This window comes from Rhinolophus sinicus, chromosome 18, assembly GCF_057876585.1.
Source record: "Rhinolophus sinicus isolate RSI-liver-muscle chromosome 18, RSI-T2T, whole genome shotgun sequence".
NCBI classification, from domain to species: Eukaryota; Metazoa; Chordata; class Mammalia; order Chiroptera; family Rhinolophidae; genus Rhinolophus; species Rhinolophus sinicus.
In genome coordinates, this window is record NC_142518.1 from 116,474,713 (window position 1) to 116,502,517 (window position 27,805).

The following is a 27,805-nucleotide window of genomic DNA, read 5'->3' on the forward strand; positions in this document are numbered from 1 at the left end:
ACAAAGGGCCAGGTATGCCAGGCAGCGCAATGAATTCGGACTTGTACTTAAAGGGTGTGAAACACCCAAATACTGTGTGTGCGTGTGAGTGTGTGTGTTTGGGTGCATGGTTAGATTTACATTTTAAAAAGATACTCTAGTTATAGCAGAGGATACGCTGAAGGTTATCAGGAGGCTTTTACAACCATCTAGACCAGTGGCAGCAATGGTAAGGAGGGAGAGATGGATTTAGGAGACATTTCTGCGGTACAATTGATAGGGCAACACATACTCACACAAAAGTATAGGACATACGCATCATATTCATGGGTGTTTGGTAGCAGGAGAGAGGAAAGGATAAAGGAAGGAAGGTGTTTCTGTGATAATTATTTTAATGATGGCCAGGAAGGGAAAACGAGTCCTCAGGGAGTTCTGATGCGGAGGGCTCTGGATGGGTAGAGAAAAGGGTAATTAGAAGCTTTGAAAAAAAGGAAGGTATTTTGTACTCAGTAGAAACGTCAAAGCCACTGGAAGTGAGGACACTTCACAGAAGGCTACATGGTAGACAAGTTTCAATTCAAGACTGTAAGTTTTCATTTGCTTTGATGGTCAAAGAGGAGCCACTGGCAAAGTGTCAGTACTGATTTTTGCCAAAGGGAGACAGTGTGGAGACAGAGGGATTAGCAGAAAGGATATTGAAGCATTCTAGGCACAAGAGCGACAGGAAGCAAGGGAAGGTAAATTTGGGGAATTGAGAGGGCTAGGTGACAGAATGGGTAGGGCAGGTGTTAGAGGAGAAAACACTCTGTGCCTGCGCCTCCTGAATTCCCAGTATAGGGAAAGGCAAATTGGAATGTTCCTTTGGACTCTTTCACTTCCCTTGAGGATTTTAGCACCTGGTTCACAATTTTTCTGTCTCTCCATTTCCTTGGCATCATTCTGTGCAGTTCAATATCCTTTCAGTCACTCAAATCTTGATTCAAGCACCTACTCTTCCTTATGCTAGGCACTAGATATACGACCCAAGGAGCTTATGGTCCAGTAGGGGAAGGAGATGGGAAAACAAATAACTGTGGTGAGTGCTATCATTCCCTCGTCTCCCCTCCCCTCCCATTCAACAAACATTAACTGAATGCCTACTATATACCAGGTACTAGGTTAGGCAATGGGTTTACCTTAACGAACAAATGAGCCTTGACCCTTCTAATTCTCTGAAATCACAGTTTCTTCACTTTGTGAGCAGTGATGACCCCTACACTTTGCTTTAGTTATCTCTAGGCTTTGGGGCCTGGTAAGGAAACACTTGGAATTGCTCTGCTTCCGAGACCCTGAACTCTGGACTACTTTTTCTGTGTACAATTTTCTATCCTTCCACGTTTCCCCCATTGAATTTGTCCTTTGTTCTCATTATAACTCCCTTTTCCTAGTCTTTGCCCTATTTTCAAGGTCCACTGGCCTATCTTTTGACCTCAGTTGCTTCACTACCCATTTTGGAAAATACAATCAGTCATCTAAAAAAACTCCTACTACCATTCTAATTCTCTCGCATCTCTGTCATTCTCTTTTTTTTTAAATTAAAATTGATTGGGGTGACAATGGTTAGTAAAGTTACATAGATTTCAAGTGTACAGTTCTGTAATCCATCACCTATATATCCCATTGTGTGTTCACCACCCAGAGTCAGTTCTCTTTCTACCACCATATATTTGACCCCCTTTACCCTTCTCTACTATCACCCCTCCCTCTTACCCTCTGGTAACCACTAAACTATTGTCTGTGCCTATGAGTTTTGTTTCTTCATTTGTTTGTCTTGTTTCTTTGTTTTCAATTTTATATCTCACATATGAGTGAAGTCATTTGGTTCTGCACTAATAATAAGCTTGGTCATTCTTGCCTTGTCAATCTTTAAGCCCTTGAATAAATCACACTGTCAGAATTTTCCGCTCTGTTCTGCTAGAGAAAACTGAGAAATCAAACCAATTGCCGCCTCTGCAGTTTAGGATTATAACTTCAGCAAATTCCATAAGCATTTACTGAGTGATTAATAGGTACCAATCCGTCTGTGAAGCTTGGCAATCCTGAGCTTCACCTCCAGTTGGTAAACAATTACATTTCTTGCAGCATCTAGCCTAATTTTTTTAAAAACACAAATGTAATGACTACATTCTTCATGCAAAAAAAAATCAAATATAAAAGTCTATCAAATAAAAGTGAGAAATCACCCTCCCTTCATTTCCACCCGCCCTCCAAACGTAACATAGCTTCAACCAGTTCTGTCAAACACAAGACAGAAAAAGTCTGATGAGTAGTTTTCTAGATCAAACTTTTGCTGCCTCATATTGACTGAGCTGGTTGAAAGAATGCGTAAGAAATGCCTTTCTCTACCACTTTCTTTTCCCTGAAAATGCCTTCCCTCACAGTCCTCCTCTTCCTTGAGGCCCATTTTGCCACCTGGGCACGGGACCCTCTTTCCTGTCGCCCTATCACTGCTGGACTCTTTCTTACATCTTTAGTCTCTGCCTTCCTATTGATTCCATCCCTTTAAGTCACAAGTTGCTCATCTCCTCCCCGTTTCAGGGCTGCCAAATACATGCACTTACTGGCCAACTATATGCATACTGCTTGCCATCCAGTTTCTGATCTCATTGCTCTCCTAAAATTGCTCTCTTAAAGGGAGAAAAGTCTGGGTCATGACATCCAAAAGCCTTTCTCTGTTATCTTTTTCCACTTCTCAGAAGGAACTGCTATTTGATACTACTCAAAAATCTGCAGTTGCTCATCAATGGCTACAGCTCAATAAACAAATACTTCAAAAACCATTTTTTAAACAACTTTATTGATGTTCATAGACAATCCCCCCCTTTAAAGTGTACAATTCCACAGCTTTTAGTATATGCAGATATATGCACCCATCACCACAATAATTTTAGAACATTTTCATTACCCCCAAAAGAAACCTTACACCCACTAGCAGTCACTACCCATTGCTACCATTCTTCAACCCCCCAGCCCCTGGCAACCACTAATCTATTTTCTGTCTGTATGGATTTGTCTAATTTAACTTTCATATAAATAGAATTATACAGTATATGGTCTTTTGTGACGGGCTTATTAAGTCATGTATCATGTTTTCAAGGTTCCTCCATGTAACAGCCTGTGTCAGTGCTTCATTCCCTTTCATTGCCAAATAATGTTCCATTGTTTATATACAGCACATTGTGTTGACCCATTCACCAGATGATAGACATTTGTGTTAGTTCTACTTTTTGGCTCATATGAACAATGTTGCTATGGATATTCGTATACAAGTTTTTGCGTGGAAAGTTTTCCTATCCGTTGAGTATATACCTAGGAGTAGAGTTGCTGGATCATAAGGTAGTTCTATTCTTAATTTTTTGAGGAGCCTCCATACTGTCTTCCATAGTGGCTGCACCAATTTACATTCCCACCAGCTGTGTATGTGGGTTCCATTCTTCCACATCTTTGTAAACACTTATTATTTTCTGGTTTTTTAAAATTATTATTACAGCTATCCTAGGGGGTGTAAAGTGGTATCTTATTATGGTTTTGATTTGCTGTTTACTGATGACCAATGATGTTGAGTATCATTTCATGTGCTTTTTGGCCATTTATATATCTTTTGTAGAGTAATATCTATGCAAATCCTTTGCTGATTTTTAAATTGGGTCATTTGTCTTTTTAATATTGAGTTGTTTTCATATATTCTAAATACAAGACCCTTATCAGATACATGATTTGCAAAATTTTTCTCCCGTTCATTGATTCTCTTTCACTTTCTTGATAGTATCCTTTTTTTTGATAGTATCCTTTAAAGCACAAAAGATTTTAATTTTGATGAAATATAATTTATCTATTTTTTCTTTTATTCCTTGTGCTTTTGGTGTCACATCTAAGAGAGCACTACCTAATTGAAGGTAACGGACATTTACATTTATGTTTTCTTCTAAGAGTTTTATAGTTTTAGCTCTTACATTAGACTATTGTGACTTAACTTTTGTATATGGTATGAGGTAATGGTCCAAATTCATCCTTTTGCATGTTGATATCCACTTGTCCCAGCATTATTTGTCGAAGATCGCTCTTTCCCCATTGAATTGTCTTATTACTCTTTGTGTAAAATCAATTGGTTGTACATATTTCTGGACTCTGAACTCTATTCCATTACTCTATATCTACCCTCATGCCAGCAACATATTTTCTTGATTACTGTAGGCTTGTAGCAAGTTTTGAAGGTGGGAAGTGTTAGTCTTTCAACCTTGTTCTTTCTTTTCAAGATTGTTTTGGCTACCCTGGGTTGAATTTCCATATAAATTTTAGAATCAGCTTGTCAATTTCTACCAAGTCAGCTGTAATTCACAGCTCCATCCTGACCATGCTGAACCAGTCATCTTACCTTCTCCTCTACTCCCTATTGTGCTAACGACACCTCATTCTTTCAGTCATCCATGTTCAAAACTCTGAGGCTCTGATTCCACCCACTCCCTGCTCCTCTTCAGTTACCAGTCTTGCACCAATGTCTCTCCCACTCCCCCTTCTCCACTCCCACTGCAGCACTCTAACATAGCTCTTATGATCTCCTTTGTGGATTCTAATAGCTTTCTAATTAATTTTGCTGCCTTAAATCTCTTACCTCTCCAATTTATAACATACACACTACCATCAGATTAATTATCCTTAGGGATGGTTTTGATCAAATCACTTCTTTACTCAACACCTTTAATGTCCCTCCATTTTCTTTAGATAATGCTTAAAATTCTTAGCCTATGATTCAAAATCCTTCAGATCTGACTCCAGCCTATCTTTTTATCTTATTTTCCAGTAACCCCATAACCCATCTTATTCTGTATGCAAACCAAACTGTCCATGGTTCACTTCACTCACCTCATACTTTCTTACAAGTATGCTTTTTGTCATGTACTTGTCATGTACCTCCTTGTGTCTGAAAGTCACCTTTCTACATGTCTACATCATATCTATCCTTTAAAGGCCAGCTCAAGTTCCATCTCTTTCATGAATAAAAAATGATAATAATAATGATAGCAGCTAACATTTATTGAGCACTTTATTCAAAACTGTTTAAAGCACTTTCTATATATTAGCTCGCTTGACTCTCATAACAATTCATAAGATAGGTATTATTATTATTATTCCTATTTTATAGATGGGGAAACAGCAGCACAGAGAGCCTAAGAAATCTATACAAGATCACACAGCTATTACATGGCAGAACTAGTTTTTGAACCCAGAACCCATGCTCGAAAGCACTACAGTATCCCTGCCTCCCTGACTTACTGAGCGACTGTACATCCGGTGCTCGTGTCATTATTGTTTTTGACTGTTAATCTTTCTGAGCCAGTTCTGATCACATTCTTCCCTCATTCTAAAACCTTCAGCGGTGCCCCACATGCTTACAGAATATGCTACAAGTTTTCATAGCTGCCAATTCCAGCGTCTACATGATGTGATCCCACCCACCTTGCCCTTCTCAGGCTCTTCACAGTCCAGCCAGACTGAAACACTGCTGTTCTCTGTACACAGCTCAGCCTCTCCTGACTCGGTGTAGAGCACACCCCCTCCAATCTCTGCATAGTTAAACTTGACCCAGGCTTCATCAATACACACACATTCACGCACTCTGTAAAGACAGAGTAATTAGCTACTCTTTATAATATACATCAAATGTTACCTCCTCAATTAAGCTTTTTTCTGAAGTACTTTCTCCGTTTGAGTGCCCACAGCATTTTATCTCTCATGGTTCTTATAACTTTCCACATTTCATTTTATTCCAATGTGTATGAATATGAATATATATGTATAGCTCTCTATGCAGCTATCATTTAAAAATCTCCACTAACTTCCTCGAGGGTAGAATCAATACTGTATACATAGTAGGCATTCAATAAATAGTCATTAAATGAATAAATAAATGAAATACCACTCTGGATTGCTTTTGCGGAAGTTTCCCTAACCACGGTAACAGTTTGCTACCCAGAAAGGAGGGGAGGACAGGCATCACATTACACTACATTAGTAACTTCCCTGTAAACACACAAGACATTCATTTCAAATGTAGTTTTCTTGATGAGAAACCAGATCCTTCAGTATTTAGCACCCTGGTTTTCCAACAAGGCTATGCAAATGAGGAAGAGAGGCTGTGGCAGCTGCTTCTACAGGCACTGATTTGGGGAAAGCGGTTGGTGCCTGAGGAGCATAGAAACCAGGGCTGATGACATTAATGATGCTTACAGGTAAAAGGAAAAGCCAAAGAACCAAATTATGGAGTTATCCTCTTTCCTTTTATTCCATCACGGCAGACCAGGGGAGAACTGGGTTTTGTTTTGCTTTGTTCTGTTTGTTCATTTACAAATACTTAAAATCCTAAAAGGTTCATCTCAGGGCAATGGGACGCCAGAGACATGGTGTCACAGTTCCTCAAATGTGTCCCTCTAGCTAGACCTCTGACCCGTGCATGCTCCCAGTAGGTTTGGTCTCCTGACTTCTAGCTTGCAAACCAGCTTAGACCAGCCTTATCATGTCTTCTTTCCAAGAAGCACTCTCAGCACCCTCTAGAGACTTCATGTAGGCATTAAAGAAATGTTGAAAAAAACAAGATGGGTAGGATGCAGGAAAGCAGAGAGAACTATTTGTAACTAATGCTGTGAGCTCCCCAGGTCACCCTGAGAAGAGTTACTGCCAGTTGGAAAGCCTTTTCTACAATATAAACTTTAAACCTATTGCATTGGATGGGATTCAGAGGGGGATTCTGTTAAGGACCCAAAGTATCACTGATCAGTCCCAAATGGGTGCTGTTCAACTTTTCACAGTTATGTTTTCTCTAAATTCCCTCAATTCTCTCTCAACTCAGGTACTGCTCACTCACTCTACAACTCAACCTGCCAGGGGATGCAGCATATGGAAAATGCCTCAGTGACTTCCTGAATATCAGGGATGGAGGAAATTGGGGAGGGGGTCCCTGTGAGGAGGACGATGCAACATTTTGTTTCAGGCTATGGGTACCTCTTGGACATATCCAGAAGTCATTTAATTTCCTACAAGTTTCTCTTTCTGCTTTTAGCAACAGACAAGCTGTACTGGTTCCATTATCGTCTTTAGTACAAAAAAACAAAACAAAACAAAAACCTCAAAGCCACAAAAAAAACCTCAAACCCCTAAACACCCAACCCACACCCCCGCCCAAAGAAACAAACAATCTTTACATTGCTTTTGCTGTTTCAAGTTTCAAGATGTAGTTTCTTGACATTTTATATGGGCATCTTTTTCTCTCACTGCTGAGTCCATTATATAGAAACATAGATTCTAATTGGCATGTCTTTCTAACATGCCTGGTAGTAACTCTACTCGTCAATTATATGTCACCTTGGCAACAAAAAAAAGGGCTGTTTACTATTTTTAGTCTGTTATGACCTATCTCTTTACCTCTTTGAAGTACACCATTCTCATTCACACAAGGGAAAGTGAGTCATCTAGAATTAAAGGACCTCACCAGTGGTCTAGACTGGATCGTCAGAGCCAGAATTACAACACTAATTCTAAGAGGCCGCAGCAAGTAGAGTGTACATTATTCAGATAGGGGGTGGGATAGGAAGAGAGGCAGGCTGGTTTGGAGAGCTAAGCTTAAAGAAAAACCAAATCAAACTGAAAGAAGACTTAAAGAATATGCATCCTAACGGTAGCTGTACTAATGGCTCTTTATGTGACCTGGGGTAGGGCATTTCACTGCTCTGAGGCCACCAGGACCACTCCCACAGCACAGATGGCATTCTGCTCTGCGTCACATTCTTTGGACACACGTCTCAGCCACCCTCTTTGCAGCTTCCACAATGTGGAGTTCAGGGTCAAAGTTGGATCCAGTGCTTGCATAGCAACTTGAGCAAATCACTTCACTTTTCTGAACCTTGGTCTCCTTCTCTGTAAAACCAGGCGAATATTCTCTCGTTCTCAGGGTTATTGTGAGGATTAAATGATACGACATTTGCGAAAGTCTTCTGCCACATCAGGCACACAGTAAGCACTCCCAAATGCTGAATGAATGAGTGAAGGGCCCTAAGTCGGGACCTCGGAGTGCTGTGTTCATTCTTTCAGCCCACGAGGACGCTGTGGAGCTGAGCACAGCACAGCACAGCCGTGACTTTCTGAATCGTGCTCTAATGCTCCCCAAAGGCAGAGAGAAATTTCAGAGTGTCACTGCCAGGTTATACCTGTTCTGGGAATACAGTAATTCCTTTTCCAGTGCTGCCAATCTATTACCTTTCACCAAACACAAAATTCACTTTAAGAAGGGGCAGAAATACAAGTGGCTTTCTGTTAGATAGAGGTTGGGAGAATACATTATTAAAATTGAAACCGACTTCTCTGATTTCTTAGGCAAAAAAATCAGACTGCAAGCCAAACAGCTATTCGGCCTTTGCAGACCCCGGATAGGGATGCCCTTGGGGAAAACGGGAGACCAGGAGTCGGTCCAAACTGTAGTTACAACATTTGCATGTATATTTACAGCTTATGCTTATGCTCTCTGCACTTACTTTTTACTCTCTAAGCCAGGGGTGTCCAAACTTTTTTCAATGTTTTTCACCAAGGGCCATATGCGGTAAAATACACAAACAGCCGGGCCACTCACTAGAGGTGAAGTACGTATTGCCTCACCTGGTTTATTTAAGTAAACTAAATATATTTTTGGAATTTGCTGTGGGCCAGTTAACAATGGATCATGGGCCGCAGTTGGCCCGCGGGCAGCAGTTTGGACATCTCTGCTCTAAGCCTTGAAGAAGTCATAATTTACCTAGAGCACAGTTTAATACATGCAGGTAGACTCCCAGCTCTGTATCTCTGTTTCTTGTTTCTTAATCATATTTCCTACACTCCTTATATATCTGATACCTCTTCTTTTTTATTCAATTGCTCTGATTTTCCAACTTAGGTAGACAATAATGATTTGTTAACAGTGCACATGCCCCTCACCCTTCCCTCACTCTTCTTTACCCAGGAGACGCCCCCTACGATGCAAAGCTGCAGTCCGGCCATGTAGTTAGCACTTGGTACAGCTCCTCAAAATAGAATTCCTTTCCCAGATGATGGAAATCTATGCAATGCCGTCACACAACGAGGTGTGCAAGAAAGAGTTTGGGGATTGATTTTCATCATTAACTTGGTATCGCGTGCTTTTTGTGGGACTTAAAACGAAATGCATTTTGATTACTTTTAAGTACTGCACATAGAGTAAGTCCAACTCATCATATTTTAACAGTTATTTTTCTGGGGCAGGATGGATTTTAAACATGCCTCTGCTGGAGTGTCTGGTGGATCATTTAGGATCAGTGTCCTGTTGCTTGATGAAATCCAGATCACTTCAATGAGATCCAGATGGGGAAACTGGGTCTCTGGCAATGGCTGCCAGATCTTGTCCAGATGAAATCTCTCTGGTCTGTATGCAAATTCAAAACTCCATATCCTGGAAATCCCAAACCAATCAAGTGGCGCTCCGCTTCTCAGTTACTGGACTAAACACAGGGAAGCGATTCATTCTTCCCTGAGGAAATAAGCATTTCTTCCATACATCTATCTTGGCACAGAAAGGGCTGGGTAAGCACATTAATAGTGTAAACAGGCTCGCACTGGGAATGTTTGTCCTACTTCAGAGAATAAACTTTTTATGCACTTTGTGCACATCCACTTACATACAAACAATTGATATGCTAATGACAAATGATGTTAGTCTAGTTTAAATTATAGCGTGTCCAGTGCTTGAAAGTAACACAAATGCATCTCAAAATATTCCACGGTTCAGACTTACTTTCCTCTCATCAGGCGGACTTAAGGAGGCTTTTGTACATTTAAATAGGATTATTTTTCTACTTTCATCCCTAATATGATTAAGACCCCCCCCCATGCCTCACCTTCCCTTCAGGACTCTCCCACCTGCAGCACGCACAGACCCCTCACCTCTAGATCACTCCTCAGCCACACTTTCAAGGTCTCTAGGCAAACGTGCTAGCTTTAGCGCCTGGCACACTCATCCCCTTTCACCTGTTAACTTGTTGCCTGCTTATCTGACAGGGTTTCTCTGAGGAGTCTTTTCTTTGGTACTGCTCTCAGGACCAGCGGGCACAGCTCTTTCCTGATCGTGCAGTGGGTAACAGACAGCAGAAGCAGCCAGACTTTTCGTCAGGTGGGCCACTGGATTGGACTTAATCTCTGTACAGGCCACATCAATAGAGCATGAGGCTAGACTGAAGGGACAGAGCAGCCCTACGTTAAAGGGTGGAATTCTCATGATTTCCACTGTAAGCAAGGTCTTCCTGTGTCTGGCCAGTTTCAGAGCATGTTCCAGCATTGAAACCTCTTAAACTGCTGTGGAAGAACCGGGTCACTTTCTCCAGGGGGCAGGGATCATTCAGCAGTAAGAAGAGAGCAGACAGGGGGAACATCAGAGTGACAGAAAACACCCACAGAATTTCAGGAGACTGTCCTGCTTGACTGAAATGGAAAAACAATCCCCAATGAAGACTGCTTGCTGGGGGTCGGGGGCGGTCATGGTGTTAGGGCTACTGGTGCAAGAGTTTAGGAACTGGTCATAAAAGACACTGGCTAAGAGGAGAAGAAGGAGCGTCTAAGAACTGTCCCTCTAATCACCTGGATTTAAAGCTCAAAGGATCAGGTAAGGGAAAAAACCCAGCTCTCCATGGCAACCATAACCACGTGCTGCGGACAGGCAGAGCGAGCTCGCTGACAGAGGGTTCAGGACAACCCAGAAAATTAAGCATAGTGTCCCCTTCCAAATTAGCCTGGATTCTTAGGCAAGTAATGGTTTCTGAATTTAATATTTTAAAAGACCCATCAAACTAGGAACAATAAATGAACAGCCCATTGTGGCCTCATTTCCACCTGTGGCTAACATTAACAGTGAATTTAATTAGTGTCTGAGTCATCCATTTTTCCACAAACAATAGGCAATTTTACATCTGCCACACCACGAAGAGGCAGGATAAAAGTTTATCAAACAGAACAAAAGCACCTGATACAAATGTCTCACTTTCAGGTGGCTGAGTTTGAAGTGCAAGGCTTATTATAAAATGAATTAGCAGCTCCTGTTACCTTTATCCCTGGGCCAAAGCGATGGTCAAGATGGTGCAGCTGTAACCTAACTGAAGACAGGTAGAATAAGTATGTAAAGGATTTTCACCAGCTCTCAGATTGTGATGAAAACGGGGATGAAGACAGAGGAAAGGCTATATAATTATTTCTTCTCAAATGCAAATTCCTAGAGAGTTCTTCCCTTGTCATTGAATGGACAATTTTTAAAAATTTGTATTGCTTAAAATATTTATGTATGAATATGTGTTTGTGTTGCTTTTGCCATATCACCCAGCCCAAAAAGAGTAGGTTATAGGGAATATAGTCAATGATATGGTAATAAGGTAATAACTATGTATAGGGCCAGGTGGGTACTAGTCAGGGAGATCACTTCTTAAATTATATAAATATCTAACCACTGTGCTGTACGTCCAAAACTAATATAATATTGAATGCCAACTGTCATTGAAGAATTAAAAAAGGAGGGGGGGAGGTGAAGGAGAATAAGGTCCAAAATTTCAGGTATAGAACAAATAAGTCATGGGGGTATAATGTACAGCATGGGGAATATAGTCAATAATATTGTGATAGCATGGTGCAGTGTCAGATGGTTGCTGGAATTATCATGGTGATCACTTCTTTATAATATTGTCTTAGCTCTATTTTCAACAAAAATCTTTAAAAGAGAGTAGGTTGTAATTGTTGGGTTCCCTTTCACTGAGGATCTATCTACCTGCTTCTAAAACTGAATGATAAGAAGTTTGGAGTCCCAAGTGGAAGATAAATTCTACGTGACTTATCATTATAATGAAAGAAAAACCTATCATCATTAAAACATCTCTTCTTTAAATATTAACATGAAAAGTCAATAGTGTAAGGAAATATTTCACTTAATTGTCCTTTAGACATGTCCCTTGGTTCTCATTTTATTCCACTGGTACTGGATGAACAGCTTACAGCATGGATGGAGAATCCCAACCCCCTATGTAGATACAGCCTTCTGCCAGGACCAAGAGATGATATAAATTATGTCTACAGTTGCAAAAATGCATAACGTTCAACATCTTTAGCAATAATAATCTAAAAAAAAAAACACAACACATGGAAAGGATGTTAATTCCGTGAGAGGAACTCTATATATATAATGACATGTGACACTATTCACTTTCTAAAGCAGGAAGTCAGGATTTTCTCCATTGAAAATAAAGGTAAAAGCAGATTTACAGAATCTTCACGTTTCTAAACTTTAATTAGGAATTTCAAAGCTAAGAAGTAAAACCTGGCAATATTTATTCTTGATTTCTACCCATAAAATTACAAATTAAATCCTCAGAATTAAGAGATTCTTTAGGGGGGCAAAAATGTAAATTGCACTTACACAAACATAAACACAATGGATTGTGTATACTGCAGATCATGTGGTTCATTTGCACAAACTTAAATGGTTTCTTGTTTTAGGGGTTTTTCTGCAATCCCCTGAGATAAAATTTTCCAGGAAGTCTTTGGGATAGTATTTTTTCCTTGTGAAGAAATTTCATACTTCCATGTGACACTCTGGGGACAATGTAGCTGATGGTTAACAGGCAGGCAGACAGACGGGGGTTCTAACTGGCTTCACCACTTACTACCATGTTTCCCCGAAAATAAGACCTAGCCAGACTATCAGCTCTAATGTGTCTTTTGGAGCAAAAAATAATTTTACTATAATATAAGACCGGGTCTTATATAATATAATAATGTAATATAATATAATACAATATAATACTGGGTCTTATGTTAATTTTTGCTCCAAAAGACGCATTAGAGCTGATGGTCTGGCTAGGTCTTATTTTTGGGGAAACATGGTACGTATATATCAAACATCCTTTCATGTTGTGCAACCTTAAGCAAATTAATCTAAGCTCCAGTTTTCTCATTTGTAAGATAGAAATGAGAATACTGACCTGTAAACTGGACGTTACTGTAAGGAGCAAATAAATGTTTCTTGCAATTCCTGGCACTTAGCTAAGCTCCAGGGTGTGGGACTCTCATCTGTCTGGTTTACCACCACCAGTGCCTAGGTACAGTGCTGGCAGAAAGCAGACAAGAAACACTTGCCAAATGAATGAATAAAATAGCATCACTATGCGTACTTAAAGATACTCATACACAAATCCGCTAGGTTGTCACATGGTACCCCCGCCCCCTTTATTCTTGATAATTAATGCTTTAAAAAGCCTATAAGGTCAGTAACCACAAGGTGGCCACGGGGTTTTGAAAATTAATTTGGGGAATGTAATCAATAATGTTGTAAAGATTTTGTAGGGTATCCGATGGACACTTGTCCCATTTGGGAGACCACCTCAGGGATGATGTAGATGCCTGATCACTACACTGTACACCTGAAGCTGAACAATAATGAATGCCAACTATAATTTTATATATATATATATATATATATATATATATATATATATTTACAAGAAGAGGAGTACAGCATTAGGAATAGAGACAGTGGAAATGTAATGGTTCTGTGCGATGTCAGAGGCATAATGGATGGGGGGAGGGGGATTCACACAGTGTGAGGGATATAAATGATAAACGTCTAAGTATTACTTTGTCTTGTGCACCTGAAACTAATAAAAAAAAAAGACTAAAAAAAAGCCTATAAGGTGACTTGAGATGCTTAATTCTTTTGTAGGAAGGTCAGAGTGCCTTCAGAGTGGTGAATCTTGGCCCCAGACGCACAGGAATGAATCCTGTGCTTAAAACAACACTGACTTGTGTTTCAGAGGCCATGTCGGGGTCTAAGGAAATTTATCACACAATAATCACACATTACAGAAGTGTATCTATATACCAGGGGTGCCAAAAAATGTATACCAGCAGACACGTTGGTCAACGTTGCTCAAGCAGTAGTTGGCCGTAATCAGAAGTGTCTGGATGCTGATGGGAACCACTTTGAGCACCTCTTGTCATTGCAGACGTCACACGTGACTTGTATTCATCTTTTGTTATTGGTATATTATTGAGTATTACAATTTTAAAAGTTTTCCTTTCTTAAAATGTGTATACATTTTGTCGCACCCTCTGTGTGTGTATGAAGTATCAGCAATATGTTTTTTTCCCTTTCCTTGATGGCTAGCAGTGGAGCTCAGTATAGATAGACACATGAATTCCCCACAGGAATAAAAACTTAGGCTTAAATGAGCTTTTCCTTTAATAAGCTTGCTGTTTCCTAGATAATAAGTTCTTTCTGGATAGGGTATTCTGCTTAGCCCATGCACAGTGGAATAAGTGTTTGAAAAAAAGCAGTTGAAGGCCTACAAAAATTATTTAAAATAGAAAAGTATAATATTTCTCTCATAAAGGAGGTGAAAATATTAAGTTCTTTTTTTTTTTAACTTCTGGGATCCCTGAATTTTTCTTTAGGTCAGTGGTCTTTGATGGGGAAAGAGGTTTCTTTCAATTTTAAGTTATAGAATATAAGCTATAGGATTCAGGTAAACAGGCCAAAGACCAAATACAGGTAGATTCTTGTTTTAATAACTGCCATTATGAACCCTAGTTCACTAGAATCAGATTATTCCTTTGGTTGGCTTGATAGCACTTACTAGCAAAGTTTTGCATATGTGGATATAAAGACAGCTATTGAATGAGAAGTGCTGTTTAATAGAGCCTTTCATAAGTCCTATTCATTCGGAAGTCTGTTTAACAATGTGTTTGCCTTTTGATGAAATATTTATGTAGTGTCTGTACTTAATTATCTCACAAAGTTGAAGAGTTGAATATTCTTAATAAAATGTGCAATTTCTTTCAAAATGTTGAACTGTCCACTTCAGTAAATTTGGAATCCATACCCACAAGAACCATATATGCAGCATTCCTATGAGATACATACTAATAATTGGACATTTAGCAAAGAATTGCTTTCTGGCTGTTAGGGCTGTAAAATAGTAGTTAGGAGACAAACTAAAGTTGAAGTACAACTCTGATTTTCTTTTCCAAACCGAGCGTATATCATCACAGTTCACAATGGGGCGAGGACTTTGGTCATCCTACAAGATTTGAGGTTTCAGAGTGAGATGCTACTATTTATCAAAACCTCTCTGGCACCAACAGCAAGGATGTACTTGTTATTGTCCTTCTCTCCCACAGTCCTTAATTATAAACACTCCTAAAGTCATTAACACAGCACTTTAGGTAATAGCTTAAACATTATCAAGACTATCACACACTGCATTGAAATACAATTAGAGAACAAACACCTTATACACAGGCAAAGTGGTACTTCCTCTTTCAGATGACAGAGCTTGGGGACTAGCTCACCGGCATCCCTTGGGCAAAACAGCCTTCCTCTCCCATCAAGGCCAAGTGATTGTGTGCTGCTGGCTGAGATGTGGGGGGGGGGTCTCCATGTAAATCAAGACTACGATGTGCTGTACTTTACATCCCCGTGACTACTGTGTAACTAATAATTTGTACTTCCTAATCCCTTCCCCTTTTTCACCTTGCCCCCACCCCCCATAGGGAATACAGTCAATAATATTGTAAAAACTATGCATAGTGCCAATTGGGTACTAGACTAGTCAGGGGGATCACTTCTTAAATTATAGAAATGTCTAACCATATGCTGTACACCTGAAATTAATATAATATTGCCAACTGTAAGTGAAAAATTAAGAAAGGGGGGGAAAATGTGAAGGGGAATAAGAGGTCCAAATTTCCAGGTATAAAACAAATAAGGGGCGGCCGGTTAGCTCAGTTGGTTAGAGCATGATGCTTATAACACCAGGGCTGCCGGTTCGATCCCCACATGGGCCACTGTGAGCTGCGTTCTCCACAACTAGATTGGAACAACTACTTGACTTAGAGCTGATGGGTCCCGGAAGAACACACTTAAAATAAATTAAAAAGTTTAAAACAAACAAATAAGTCACGGGGATGTAGTGTATAGGAATATAGTCAATAATATTGTGATAGTGTGGTGCGGTGTCAGATGGTTGCTGGTCATATGATCACTTCTTCAGGTCTACAAATGTTAAATAACTATGGTGTACCCCTGAAACTGATATAATATTGTATAGCTGTATTTTTAATAAAAATATTTTTTTAAAAAGAGCATAATATACTTCCATCATCTGTGTACTGGAGCCATAGCTTCTATTTGAAGGAGTGCTTACGAGAACGATGTCTCTGTTACTCAAAACAGGGCTCTACTTGTAATGCCAACTCTAGTAGCTCCATGGAAATTACAGGAAGCTTTTGGGAATCAGTGACCCTTGCCCTTCTAAATTAGTATTGAATAACCCAGGCAGCTCTGACTGTGAAATTGTCTTTTACATAAAATGGAACCCAAGATCTTTTGGTGTTGAAAACATTCATGTAAAGATTCCATATATGGTCTATTAAGAAAGAAACCCTAAGCCAATTTTTTTTTAAATAAAGAGGATATGTTCAGGTTTAAGATGAATCCATTAAGTTCCTGACTGACTGATGGGCAAAGTCAAAAAAGCTATAGCGAGGGAAAAACCTTAAAGGAAGAAAGGGAGAGAGGAAAGAAGGGAAGGAGAGAGGGAGGGGAAAAGGGCTCATGAATCCCACAGGGAGAGGCAGTTAACAGAGCAAACTAGAAATTGAGTCTCAAACAAAAAAGTAGAGCATCCTGTAAGTGAACCAGCAATAAGAGGTCCTTTATTTATCACAGGTCAGGAGTGAGCCAGAAAACCAGTGGGCTTCTGGAACCAAAAGGATGACAAGGAGACAGCAGATGTACTGAAGGCCTTTTCACAGGAGTAAGCCATTGCTATGGCAGAGTGAGAGTGAGGAGGAGAGGTTGTGCCAAAACTCCATTTGAAGGCCTATTGCTAATTGTAGAATAAAAGTATGTCTCCTGTTAAAGGAATTCGATATTAGGCCAACAGATGGCAGAGATGTTTGGGTCAGGAAGCCTCCCTGGCACCCTTGGACTCAGAGGTGCCTTCACATAACACGCTGACCAGACTTGACTTCTGAAAGAAATCAAAGGGAAAAATGATTGGACCTCTAATGAAAACCTGGAAGCAGACTGCTGGTGTGGCTCCACAGGCAGAAGGGGCCCTGGGAACTATAAACTGATGAGTGTCTGGTACTCTAGTAGGCAAGCTGGAAGAACCTTTAATAAATGCTGGCCTCCTGTACATTGGGGAGGGGGCGGGAGCAGGTTTTCTGTAAAGGGGATCATGTGTGATCTTCCCCGGACCTTTTCCTTGGTGCTAAACTCACTTTTAAAATGCTTCTAATCAATTTGGATACCCAGGCTATTTTTCAATCTGAATTAGCATGGGATTTAAAACATTTGTTTCTTATCATATAGTAGGAAGTGGTTTAGAGAGCAACAAGAAGAAAATACAGGGGCGATACAGACGTGTCTGTGACTGAGAAGAGTAGGTAGCAGATAGAGATTCTGAACACCCTGGGCAGCCCTGAAAAGATGAGGGTGCTGACCTTTCAATTAAGACCCAGGAAACAACTCTGGGAAGCTCTGTGCACAGTGCACCGAAGAGAACATTCTGGTTTCCTGTTACGGAAAAAAACCAAACCAAAAGAAAAGGCAACAAAATGGTGGGCACTGTCAAGAAGGGGATTAAGAGCAAAACAAAATCATTCTCCCTTTACACAGAACCTCAGGACATCTTCGTTGTAGTTAATAAGCAGCTCTGATCTACACATCTCCAGAACAGAACAGAGCCTAAGGGGAACAAAGCAGGGCAATTAAAACCATCATTGGCAGGCTCCACAAAATAGGCCTTTGCAGACTGACAATATGAAGGTAGCCAGGGGACATGGTCAAAATCCTGAAAAGGTTGGAGCTGCTGCATGATGACTCGGCCTGCCAAATCTCTTGAGCTAAGAGGCACCTTTGAAGCACACCGTTTTTTCATTTTTGAATACTCCTACTTTGTTTATACAACTGCCAGTGATGATGACCAGTGCGGACTCCTTTGGCAAGTCCCTGTTTCCATCAGAGGTTGGCAGAAAGCTGAGCCGTGTGGGGGAGGGGTCTAAAGCACCTCAACACCCCCCCCCCCCACGTTACTTACCTTAAGTAATACTGGCTTGCTAACTCCTAGTCAGCCTTACTTTCTCTACTGCCAAGTCAGCAGTGAATTTGACCCTGACCAACCCTTTTCTACGAATATGAGTTCAGCCCCCTCCCCCATTCTGTAGGGCTTTTCCTGCCCAACGGGCTGCACCTTGGCAACAAATGGTCTGCCTATAAGTAGCTATAACTTAATGCAATAACCATAATGTAAAACAACAACAAGAAGATTTTTGACTCCAATTTTAACACAACGGACAAAACTCAAGAACTCTTAATAAAGAACTCTTGAATATTCACACCAGTGGATGGAAGCAGATCTCCATAATGGAAAACGGAAAAGGAGCCCCCAGGCTGAGATGACACACATGTGGGTTTTAGCTATGGAAGTACTAGACAAGGGACTCAGCAGGCAGTCCAAAATCTCTGAATTTGATCAAATAAGCATAATGAACAGCATACAAAACTATGTGGGTATATAGTGGCTTCCCCTCCCAAATTATTCTTGTTAAGCAAGAATTCTGTGAAATGGGGGCCGTTTCACCTTACAAGAATGTAATCCACCTGTCAGCATTACTGGCTGAGCAGTAGTGCCATACCTTTCACAGATGTGGTAATACTTCTCATCCTGTATGCCATCCTGAATGGGCACGTTCACACTGTAGTACCGTCCCTTCCCTAGGCCAACGTCAGACACATCACCTGTTCCTGTAAAAGAGAGGAGCACCGTGAACAGCTACAAGAACATGAGAATTAGAAAACTTGAAGGATTCTCTGATCGGAATTCAGAAGACCACAAGGTCAATTAGGAGGACAGTCCTATGATGGTTTCTAAGGGAATCAAATTCAGAAAAATAATATGGAGAAGTAACTGTTGTAAACAATGTTGGGGAAGCAGAATTATAAGAAAGTGGGAAGTTTCCATCTCGCTGGAAAAAAAAAAAGCGATCATCTCCTTTGCTTGACTTTCCATATGTCTCAGATTGACATACTATTAATATATCATTGCAACTATCAGGGTGTTGGGAGTTACACAGTGGATCTGATCATACAGTAAGTGTAAGTGAGCTGCCTGTTGACAGTCCATAAAAGTCATCTGGAATAAGAAACAGCATTACATTCCTCTCATCATTGTCACCTGAGATGATCTGTGTTCAAATTTTGCATAGCGTGGCACCAACAAGGTATTAATAGCATGGAACTATCCAGATATAAGATACAAGAAATGTATGGAAAAGTTGCAATATTTATTCCTCACATGTAACACTAAGCACACAGATACTTGCCTGGGAAAAACCCCGGGGAGAATTTGTGCAGGGACACCGTCATGACTTTGGAGGTGAAACTGAAGGCGTCCTCCACACCTACCAGGGAAAGAAACAGCAGAAGAATCACTTCATATATGCAACTCCTGTTTGCAACAACTGGAACTCTAGAAAGCAGCTATGGGAAGGAAGACAGACGTGAAGGTAGCAATAATAAAGCTAACGAGCTGAGGAATAAAAGTGACAAAGCCTTCTGGTCTTTGATCTCTGTCATTACAGGATGCGGTAGAACTTTGGCCCCAAGTGAGGTTTGGGGGTTCCTTTCCAAATTCATGGCAGACTATAACTGGACTTCCCCTTTCCAAGCCATGCCCAGGCTTTCTTTGACAAGCTGTTCAAAAAGGCGGGCAAGGGCTCGAGGTCAGATCCGAGGCACCATCTTGGAAGTTCTGCGTTTTGTTTTGTTTCAGTGGTTCTAGTGCAATTATTAGGATTTAGTACAAAAGTACAATGTGGCAACCCTTTTAAACACATGACTAATATAAACATTAGGCATTACACAGTGAAAACCGAATGGTAAATTGCCTTTCTATGATACAGATTTGGTTACAAATGCAGTTCTCCCAAAGTGTGTACTAAGCAACTTTCTGGCTAAAACACAGAAGGCTGAAAGTCACCCTGGTCTTGTCCCTTAATAGCAGCTTTAGAACTCTGTTAAAGCTTGGAGAAAGAAGGGGGAAGACTTTTCTAGAAAAGAGCCTCCTTTCCATTTAAACAGACTCAGAAAATGAAGAGAGGTCTGGGAGATAAAAGATGTAATAACTCTTATAAGTCACTACTTCTTCAGATAAACACACTGCCCACCTCCACACCTCCCTCCCGGAATCACATATTCTCACATCATATTCAGATAGTCCATCTATAAAATGGAGGAACTATTAGCAAATTCATGTACTATCCTCTTTTATACTTCAAATAAAGAAATTGTCTCTGTGTTTACTCAATGCTTTTGGTCTTCATTAGAGGCCGACGGTGACCTTAAAAAAATATTAACTCTATTTGTATATCACGAGTATGTTTGAATTTCCCAAGCCTTATGTTTTGCTCTAGGGAGGCAGTTAAAATCAGTTAAAGGCTCCAGGCACAAAGCATTAAGTAAACAAAATAAAACAAAACGAAATAAATTAAAAATAGCATTTTAACTTAGAAACTGAAGTACGAAATGGGATAATTCATGAAAATGCTGATTCTTTGTCTATGCAGAAAGGTGGTACCCATTTATACTTCCATCAGTGGGGTCGGACAGTTCCCATTTTTCACATCCTGACTAACACTGGGTGTCATTATTCTTTTTAATCTTAGTCGGAAAGAATGGTCTAGTTCTAACTTGCGTTTCTGAATATTAGGGTGTTGAGCACCTTTTCACATGTTTCTAGCCAATTTATATCTCTTCTCACAGGAAATGCCATTAGGCATTGTTGGAAAATTCTACTTTAGAAAAGGGCATAGACAGATACGTGGAGGGTCTGGGTCTGGGGCTTGGTGTGAAAGAGAAGAGTGGTAGGTTGTAGTAGACGAAAGAAGGTGAGGACAGGGTAGGAGTGCTAGTGAAGCCATCACAGAATGCTAGTTATGGAATCATGGGAGATTTAAAATAAACCAAATGTGCAAGAATTTGGAGGTGGGGCAGGGGTCACTGGAAGGGAGGTGCTGAAGAGGGGAAATAAACTGAAATGAAACACACCATAAAAGTTGGCTAAAACAGGAAACTCTAAATGGTGTAGAAATAACATTGCAAATGGAAAGAACGGTTTCAGGTGACAGTCTTATTTCATTCTTATGTGGTTCAATAGAGTTGATTCTATTCTTGAACTCTGATAGTAATAGTTTGAATTTCCTAATCATTCATTCATTCAACAGGTATTTTACTGAACCACTACTACATGCATAGCTCTGTTTGTTCAAGCCGTTGTGCAGGACAGAAACAAATAAACAACTTGGGCAGAGCAGCCTGGACAACAAGTTGTGAGAGAGAAGGTTGGAGACAAGAGGCCTTTTGGAGGCAGGCCTTAAAGGACAGGGTAGAGTGCAGACTTTCTCATGAAGACCACTGTTTTTCAAAGTGTGGCCCGTGGAACAACTGGAGTGTTGTTAAAATGTGCATTCCTAGGTTCCATTCCAGACCTACTAAATTGGAATCTCTGGTGGATGTGGCCCAGGAACGTGCATTTTAACACAAGCTTCCCAGGTCATCCTGATACAACTTCAAGTTCGAGAACCATTGCTACAGTCCAAGGGCTAGCAAATCAAGTGGCTACATAGTGGATTTTTTAGGCTTTGCAAACTACATGGTTTCTATTGCAATTTTTTCCCTTTACAACCTTGTAAAAATGTAAAAAAGCATTCTTAGCTCGCTGGCCATACAAAAAGAAGCCGTGGGACGAATGCTACCCTTGTGACAGGCGGTAAGGAGCCTCTGAAGGTTTTGAGCAAGGCTGAGTGTTCGGATTTCAGTGGGCACGGTTCTCAAAGTTGTATGTTGGTTGTTTTAACCCTTCCCTCTTCTCTCTGCTACCTTTAATTTTCTGTCACCATTCCATGGTAGTGCCATCTAGATGAACTCCCTGGGGAGGCTCCCCCCCCCCATTTCTTCCTTCTTCTTCCGTTTTTTCTGGAAGCAGAGCTGAGCCTAGCCTCTGCCACCTACCGTTCGTTTCCTCTCTTCTGCCTTGATGATGGGGACAGGGAAGCAGCAATCACTGACGTGGGGGAGGGGAGGGAAGGAAACACCCAGGATTTGTTAAAGAAACAGAATGTGGGGGTAACATACACGTACATGGAAAGTACACAGGAGGGGGCTGGGTACATCATTTCAGTGGGGTTAAGGCAAATTGTTAAAGATTCTGCTGGTCTTAACAGTTAGAGAAGCTGCTCAGGGTTTGTGCAGGACTAAATATTTTAGCGATCAAAAGAAGGTGGCACAGATTCCTATGGCTACGTGAGCTGGTATCTCTATTGGTGAAAAATGCAGAATGTTCTTTCATCACGCACCCGTTCTCATCTGGAGAGAAGCATCAAGGCTGTCAGCTCTAAGTGCATATTTCACTTGGAGCCTAAGGAAGTGGCCTGAGGGAGGTTACTGAGCGCCGGAGTAAACACTAGGTAAGATTTCCACTTCTTAATGTTCTCTATTGGAGAGCTTTGCTAATGAAGGAGGGGAGAACAAATTACAGGAACCTGGCATTTTAAAGCAGCTTCATCAGCAGAGGAACTGTATCCATTAAAATAATCTCTACGTACTTTAGTGTTCTCAATTAGGAAAATTTCAATGGCAACAGGTTCTTCTACTTTTACCAGCTGCCTAGAAGCAACTTCACCGGTAAAGACCTGTTGTCCTAGCAGCAAAGCACCTCTGAATGTGAAGGGCTTACCATCTCCATGGTGCAGATCCAAATCCACATAGAGAATACGGTCAAATTTCCGTCGCAATCGTAATATCCCCAGGACAGCATCATTGAGATAACAAAAACCAGATGCTTCGTCTCTGCAAGAAAATAAGTTGCTACAGCCAACAGCCAAAAGCAATCCAAGGGAGTCTTTACAGCCAAGGATCTAACCCTTGAGATCTATTCCCTTACAATTCCCCCTTCTTTTAAGAAAAACAAAAATTGACCTACACAGATTGGATAGTAAATGCCTCAGAATGATCAGGGAATTAAGTGTTTTGGTAAATGAAATATTCAGGTTGATTGGTAACATTTTCCCTTCAGAATCCCAGATTTTCAAAGAATTAGAATGTTGTGACTATATTCAACAAAACACAACCTTTCGCTAATGATTCAGGAATCATTTTAAGACCTTGGGGTACCCTGAGGTCATCATAATGAATGGTGATTATCTCCTATAGGACCTGAAGAAGACCAGAATCTAGAAGGACCTTACGGACAATCTAGCTCAGCCAGATGTGAAGATGTTGGACACTGGGTTCTGTGTGCTGCCCCGTGACATAACCTCAAGAGCTTTGTTTTTCTTTTTGTGAGTAAGTCTTGGCACTTGTTGCTCATAAAAGGGGAACGTAGAAGGTACAAACGCATCATCTCCTGGGAAGCGTAATGTGCTTGCCTTTCTGTAAATGTCATTACTACAGCGGAGACCGAAGCAGCCTCTTCTCAAGTTCTTTTGTTTCCTTCACTAAAACTCTCTTCATTGAGTGCACTGCTGTCCTTTAACCTTTTGCTATTGGTGATACTGTGTTACTTTAACCTCCTGTCAACAGTAACCGACTCTTACTATGCTTCCATGAAGTCTTGCTGAGGAGATGTGAAAGAAGATTTTTTATCATCAAAAGTGTATTATAATTTATTTTCAGGGCCTCATCCTAAATGCTTCAGTTTCTTTTGCTTCCACAGGCACTTCAAATACTGGGCCCATTTCTTTTTTTCTCGTTCCTGATATTTTACTTGGAACATTATTCTAGGCATGAGCAGCATTTAAAATGGCATCTTTGCTACTCTGAGCTTGTGAGATCTTTCTAGTGCCTACACAATGCATGAACTTCATGAAATCTCTAGATTTGGAACCACCAAAGCAATAGCTTAACCAAATTCAGCCATTATTCTGACACTTTATTTCAACAGTAATTATATTTTGTCGTATGTGAGCGTGAGGATAATTCACAAGATCTTTAGGTAACTTAAAACATGGGTCGAGGAGGGAGCTGGGGAGGAGGAGAAACACAAATCAATTCAACATATATGGCCTTCCCTGAGAGCCTACAATGAAGTTATGGAGACAAGTCATGAGCAAGAAAAACAAAACCAACCAACCAAACAAACAACAAACAAAAAAAGCAAGCAGAAATAATATGGCATATAAAGGTGAATACAGAGAAATTCTATAAACAAAATTGACAAAGCAGATTGTTTACGGTGGCCAAGACATGGAAACAACCAAAATGTCCTTCGATAGATGAATGGATAAAGAAGTTGTGGTATATATACACAATGGAATACTGTTCGGCAGTAAGAAAAGATGATATAGGAACATTTGTGACAACATGGATGGATCTTGAGAGTGTAATGCTGAGCAAAACAAGTCAGACAGAAAAAGCAGAGAACCATGTGATTTCACTGATATGTGGTATATAAACCAAAAGCAACAAAAGAACAAGACAAACAAATGAGAAACAGAAACTCATAGACACAGACAATGGTTTGGTGGTTACCAGAGGGTAAGGGGGGTGGGGGGTGGGGGGTGGGAGATGAGGGTAAGGGGGATCAAATATATGGTGATGGAAGGAGAACTGACTCTGGGTGGTGAACACACAATGGGATTTATAGATGATGTAATACAGAATTGTACACCTGAAATCTATGTAATTTTACTAACAATTGTCACCCCAATAAATTTAATAAAAAAAAATTGACAAAGCAGAGTCCTCTCATCAACAGAATTAAACTTTGTTAGCCTAGAAATCATGCTTCTAGAAATCAGCGATGGTTAAGAGCCCCGCCCCCACCCCTTGTGTGCTGAGAAATGGTTAACGGCAAAGGACCACATTGCCCTGGCATATTCCAAGGGAAGAACCATCTTCCTGCTTGCTCAGGACTCCCGCAAGACACAAGGATGACTTCCTTCTTTACTTGCCTCTATAAAATTCCTGGTCCCTTTCCTTTTGAGATGTTCCTCATTCATTAAAGAGCATTCTCCCTGAATAATAATGATGATGATGTCTGCGATTCAGAAAGGCCTTTGTGTGTAATATTTTCCTAAATTAAAGGAGCTCTATTCTCATTGATTTATAGAAATAAATAAGTGCTTAAACAGACTAGTCCTCAAGTTCCCAGTAAATAAGGAAATCGAACTTTAAAGACTTTTAATATGCTAAGAAAGTATTCCCATAAAAGCAAACTCAAATGTCTTAAGAATTCAAGTTCACATAATTTAGGTAAATCTTTGGCAAACAAGACTAATAATTTTGGTTCACTAAAATCAGCTGTCCTTTCTGATTTATTAGGGTTAAGTATAATACACATGTAGAATTTTATTCTACTTAGGTATATTCTTCCAAAATTTATACAGGCTTACTGATTGAATGAGCTAACAATACTGCCACTAAATGCTTGAGACTATGATAAATGTAAATTTGCTTAACCAAATTGAGTCATTATTCTGACACTTTATTTCAACACTAATTATGTTTTGTGGTATGTGAGTGTGAAGATAATTCACAAGATCTTTAGGTAACTTAAAACTTTGGGTTGAGGGTGGCCAGAGGGCTCACTTGGGTAGAGTGTGAGCTCTCAACAACAAGGTTGCCGGTTCAATTCCCACATGGGATGGTGGGCTGCGCTCCCTGCAACTAAGATTGAAAACAGCAACTGGACCTGGAGCTGCGCCCTCTACAACTAGATTGAAGGACAATGACTTGGAGTTGATGGGCCCTGGAGAAACACACTGTTTCCCCAATAAAATTTTAAAAAACAAACAAAAAACTTTGAGTTGGTACTAAATTGAGTTAATTAGTGGCTATTCATTAACTACCTAGATCATTCCTAAGAGAATGCACAATTACTAAGCATAATTTTGAGTTTATATGCCTTTGCTTCTTATTTTTATATGCTACACAGACATTATGTGTATTTCGGTCTGTTAATGGACATGTTCTTTTTGGTTACTTAGAGAACTTGGGCGCTAAGAGATGTGTATGGATATAGAAAGTGGTATAAGGTCACAGAAAGGGAATTTTATTTGTCGAGGTCAAAGTTGGCTAAGGTTAGATGGACTTATTTATAAAACTTCCAAAAAGAACTTTAGTATGAAATACTATACTGATGCAAAACTATAATTTGGTTTTCTCTCTGTTAAAATGACTTTTTTTTTTTTTTTTTGGATTATTGGTCCTCTTAATAACAGGTTGTAAAGGTTTTGCTTTCCTGCCTAAGTAATCTTCCTCTAACAAAGATTCTGTGTCTTCCTAGAATAACCTATGGTTTATGTTGACTTTATATCCTTGATAATTTAAGGAAGCAAAGTCTTCTCACGAAAGAGATGAGATTCTTTGCAATCATATTGTATCCTACGTTCACTTATAAAATTTTTTATTATCATTTTGGTTAAATAGAGAATCAAGTACTGTTTTTCCGCAACCCATCACCCTATCTTAATCCAGTCCCAGAGGGCCCCTGGAAAATCACAAAGGATGTATTCTTTCACTTTATAAAAAGAGAGGTGCTAGAAATAATTAGGTTTATTTGATATGTTACTATTGCTGAGCTGCATGGGAAGAACTGCCAAATCAGAAGAGATGCTCAGCTTTCCTAGGTTAAATTGGTATAGGCAAAATGTTATTAATAGAAATATTCCAGTAAGTTCCTAGAGATTCATCGGTGTCCTCACTGGCCATGTTTCTGTTTGTCAGAGTTCTACTGCTGCTTTGTCAGATATTAGACAACTATAGTGTTTTAAATCATAATTTTTAATTTTTTAAATCTTAACTTGGTCTCAACTTTGCTTCTTTATTTTAAATCTAGCATCTTCTAGGTGATTGGTTTTCAACTGAGGATTAACATCACTTACCTATGGAATTTTATTGGTACATAGATGTTTAAGACCTACTCCAGTTTACTAAATCTTGACTTGCTATTTTTGATATATTCTAAGTAGATGCTTGGTGTATTCATGGTATATTATATCAGGATTACTATACATTTGAGGATTTTTGTCTCCATAAGATTATGTTCATCCATTTTTATCAATTAGATACAATACCATCTCTTTTTTGAAAATAGGGCTGATCATTATGTTGATGGATATGTTGACTAAGAGGTTTTTTTGATTGACTTCTATCTTGTTTTGCGTGCCACAGAAACAACCAAGTGTCCTTGTCAGCTGCATCATTATTCTTGCAATGAACTCTCATCAGCTTCTTCACTTTTAAAAATGATCACTGGTAAGTCAACCACATTTATTTGTAGGTCTTTTGCCATCTATAGTTTTTTAATGTTTTAATCTGATGTGTGTCTGAAAGCACTTGTAATCAGGTACAATCTAGAATGCTTCATTTTCAACAAATACTGTCTCCGAGCCCCATGGATAAGGATTCTGACAAGTACCGTTGGGTAAAGGCTTCTGATGGCAGAAACAACTTTGAGATCAGACCAGTGAACTGAGTCAGGATTTCAAGAACACTAGTTGAGAAGCTGATGGGTTAATGAGATTGCTAACGCCAGGTCAAGCGGAACAAGAACTCATTACATAGACCTGCATGAACTGATGAGGGATGATTGTGGGTTTTGCTTAGAATATTGCTGACGTTTCAATGTTCTATTTTCTGGACGTATAAGGAAATCATTTCTCTTTTCTGTCTTGCTTTCTATAACTCATAATA

At 39.9% G+C, this 27,805-nt stretch overlaps 1 protein-coding gene across 5 annotated transcripts in view; it reads right to left on the minus strand.

Annotated features, from left to right (window-relative positions):
• Positions 1–27,805, minus strand: part of HDAC8 (histone deacetylase 8) — a 182,580-nt gene that overhangs the window by 106,261 nt on the left and 48,514 nt on the right. For 4 of the 5 annotated variants that reach the window (XM_019747973.2, XM_074323460.1, XM_074323459.1 and 1 more), the window contains exons 5-7: positions 22,848–22,960; positions 19,438–19,515; positions 18,751–18,859 (exon numbers count right to left, since the gene is read on the minus strand). In XM_019747973.2, the coding sequence (XP_019603532.1) occupies positions 18,751–18,859; positions 19,438–19,515; positions 22,848–22,960 (300 nt within the window). Of the gene's footprint in view, positions 1–16,742; positions 17,082–18,750; positions 18,860–19,437; positions 19,516–22,847; positions 22,961–27,805 lie in introns of those variants that run through there. The other variant, XM_074323461.1, reaches the window with a different exon arrangement.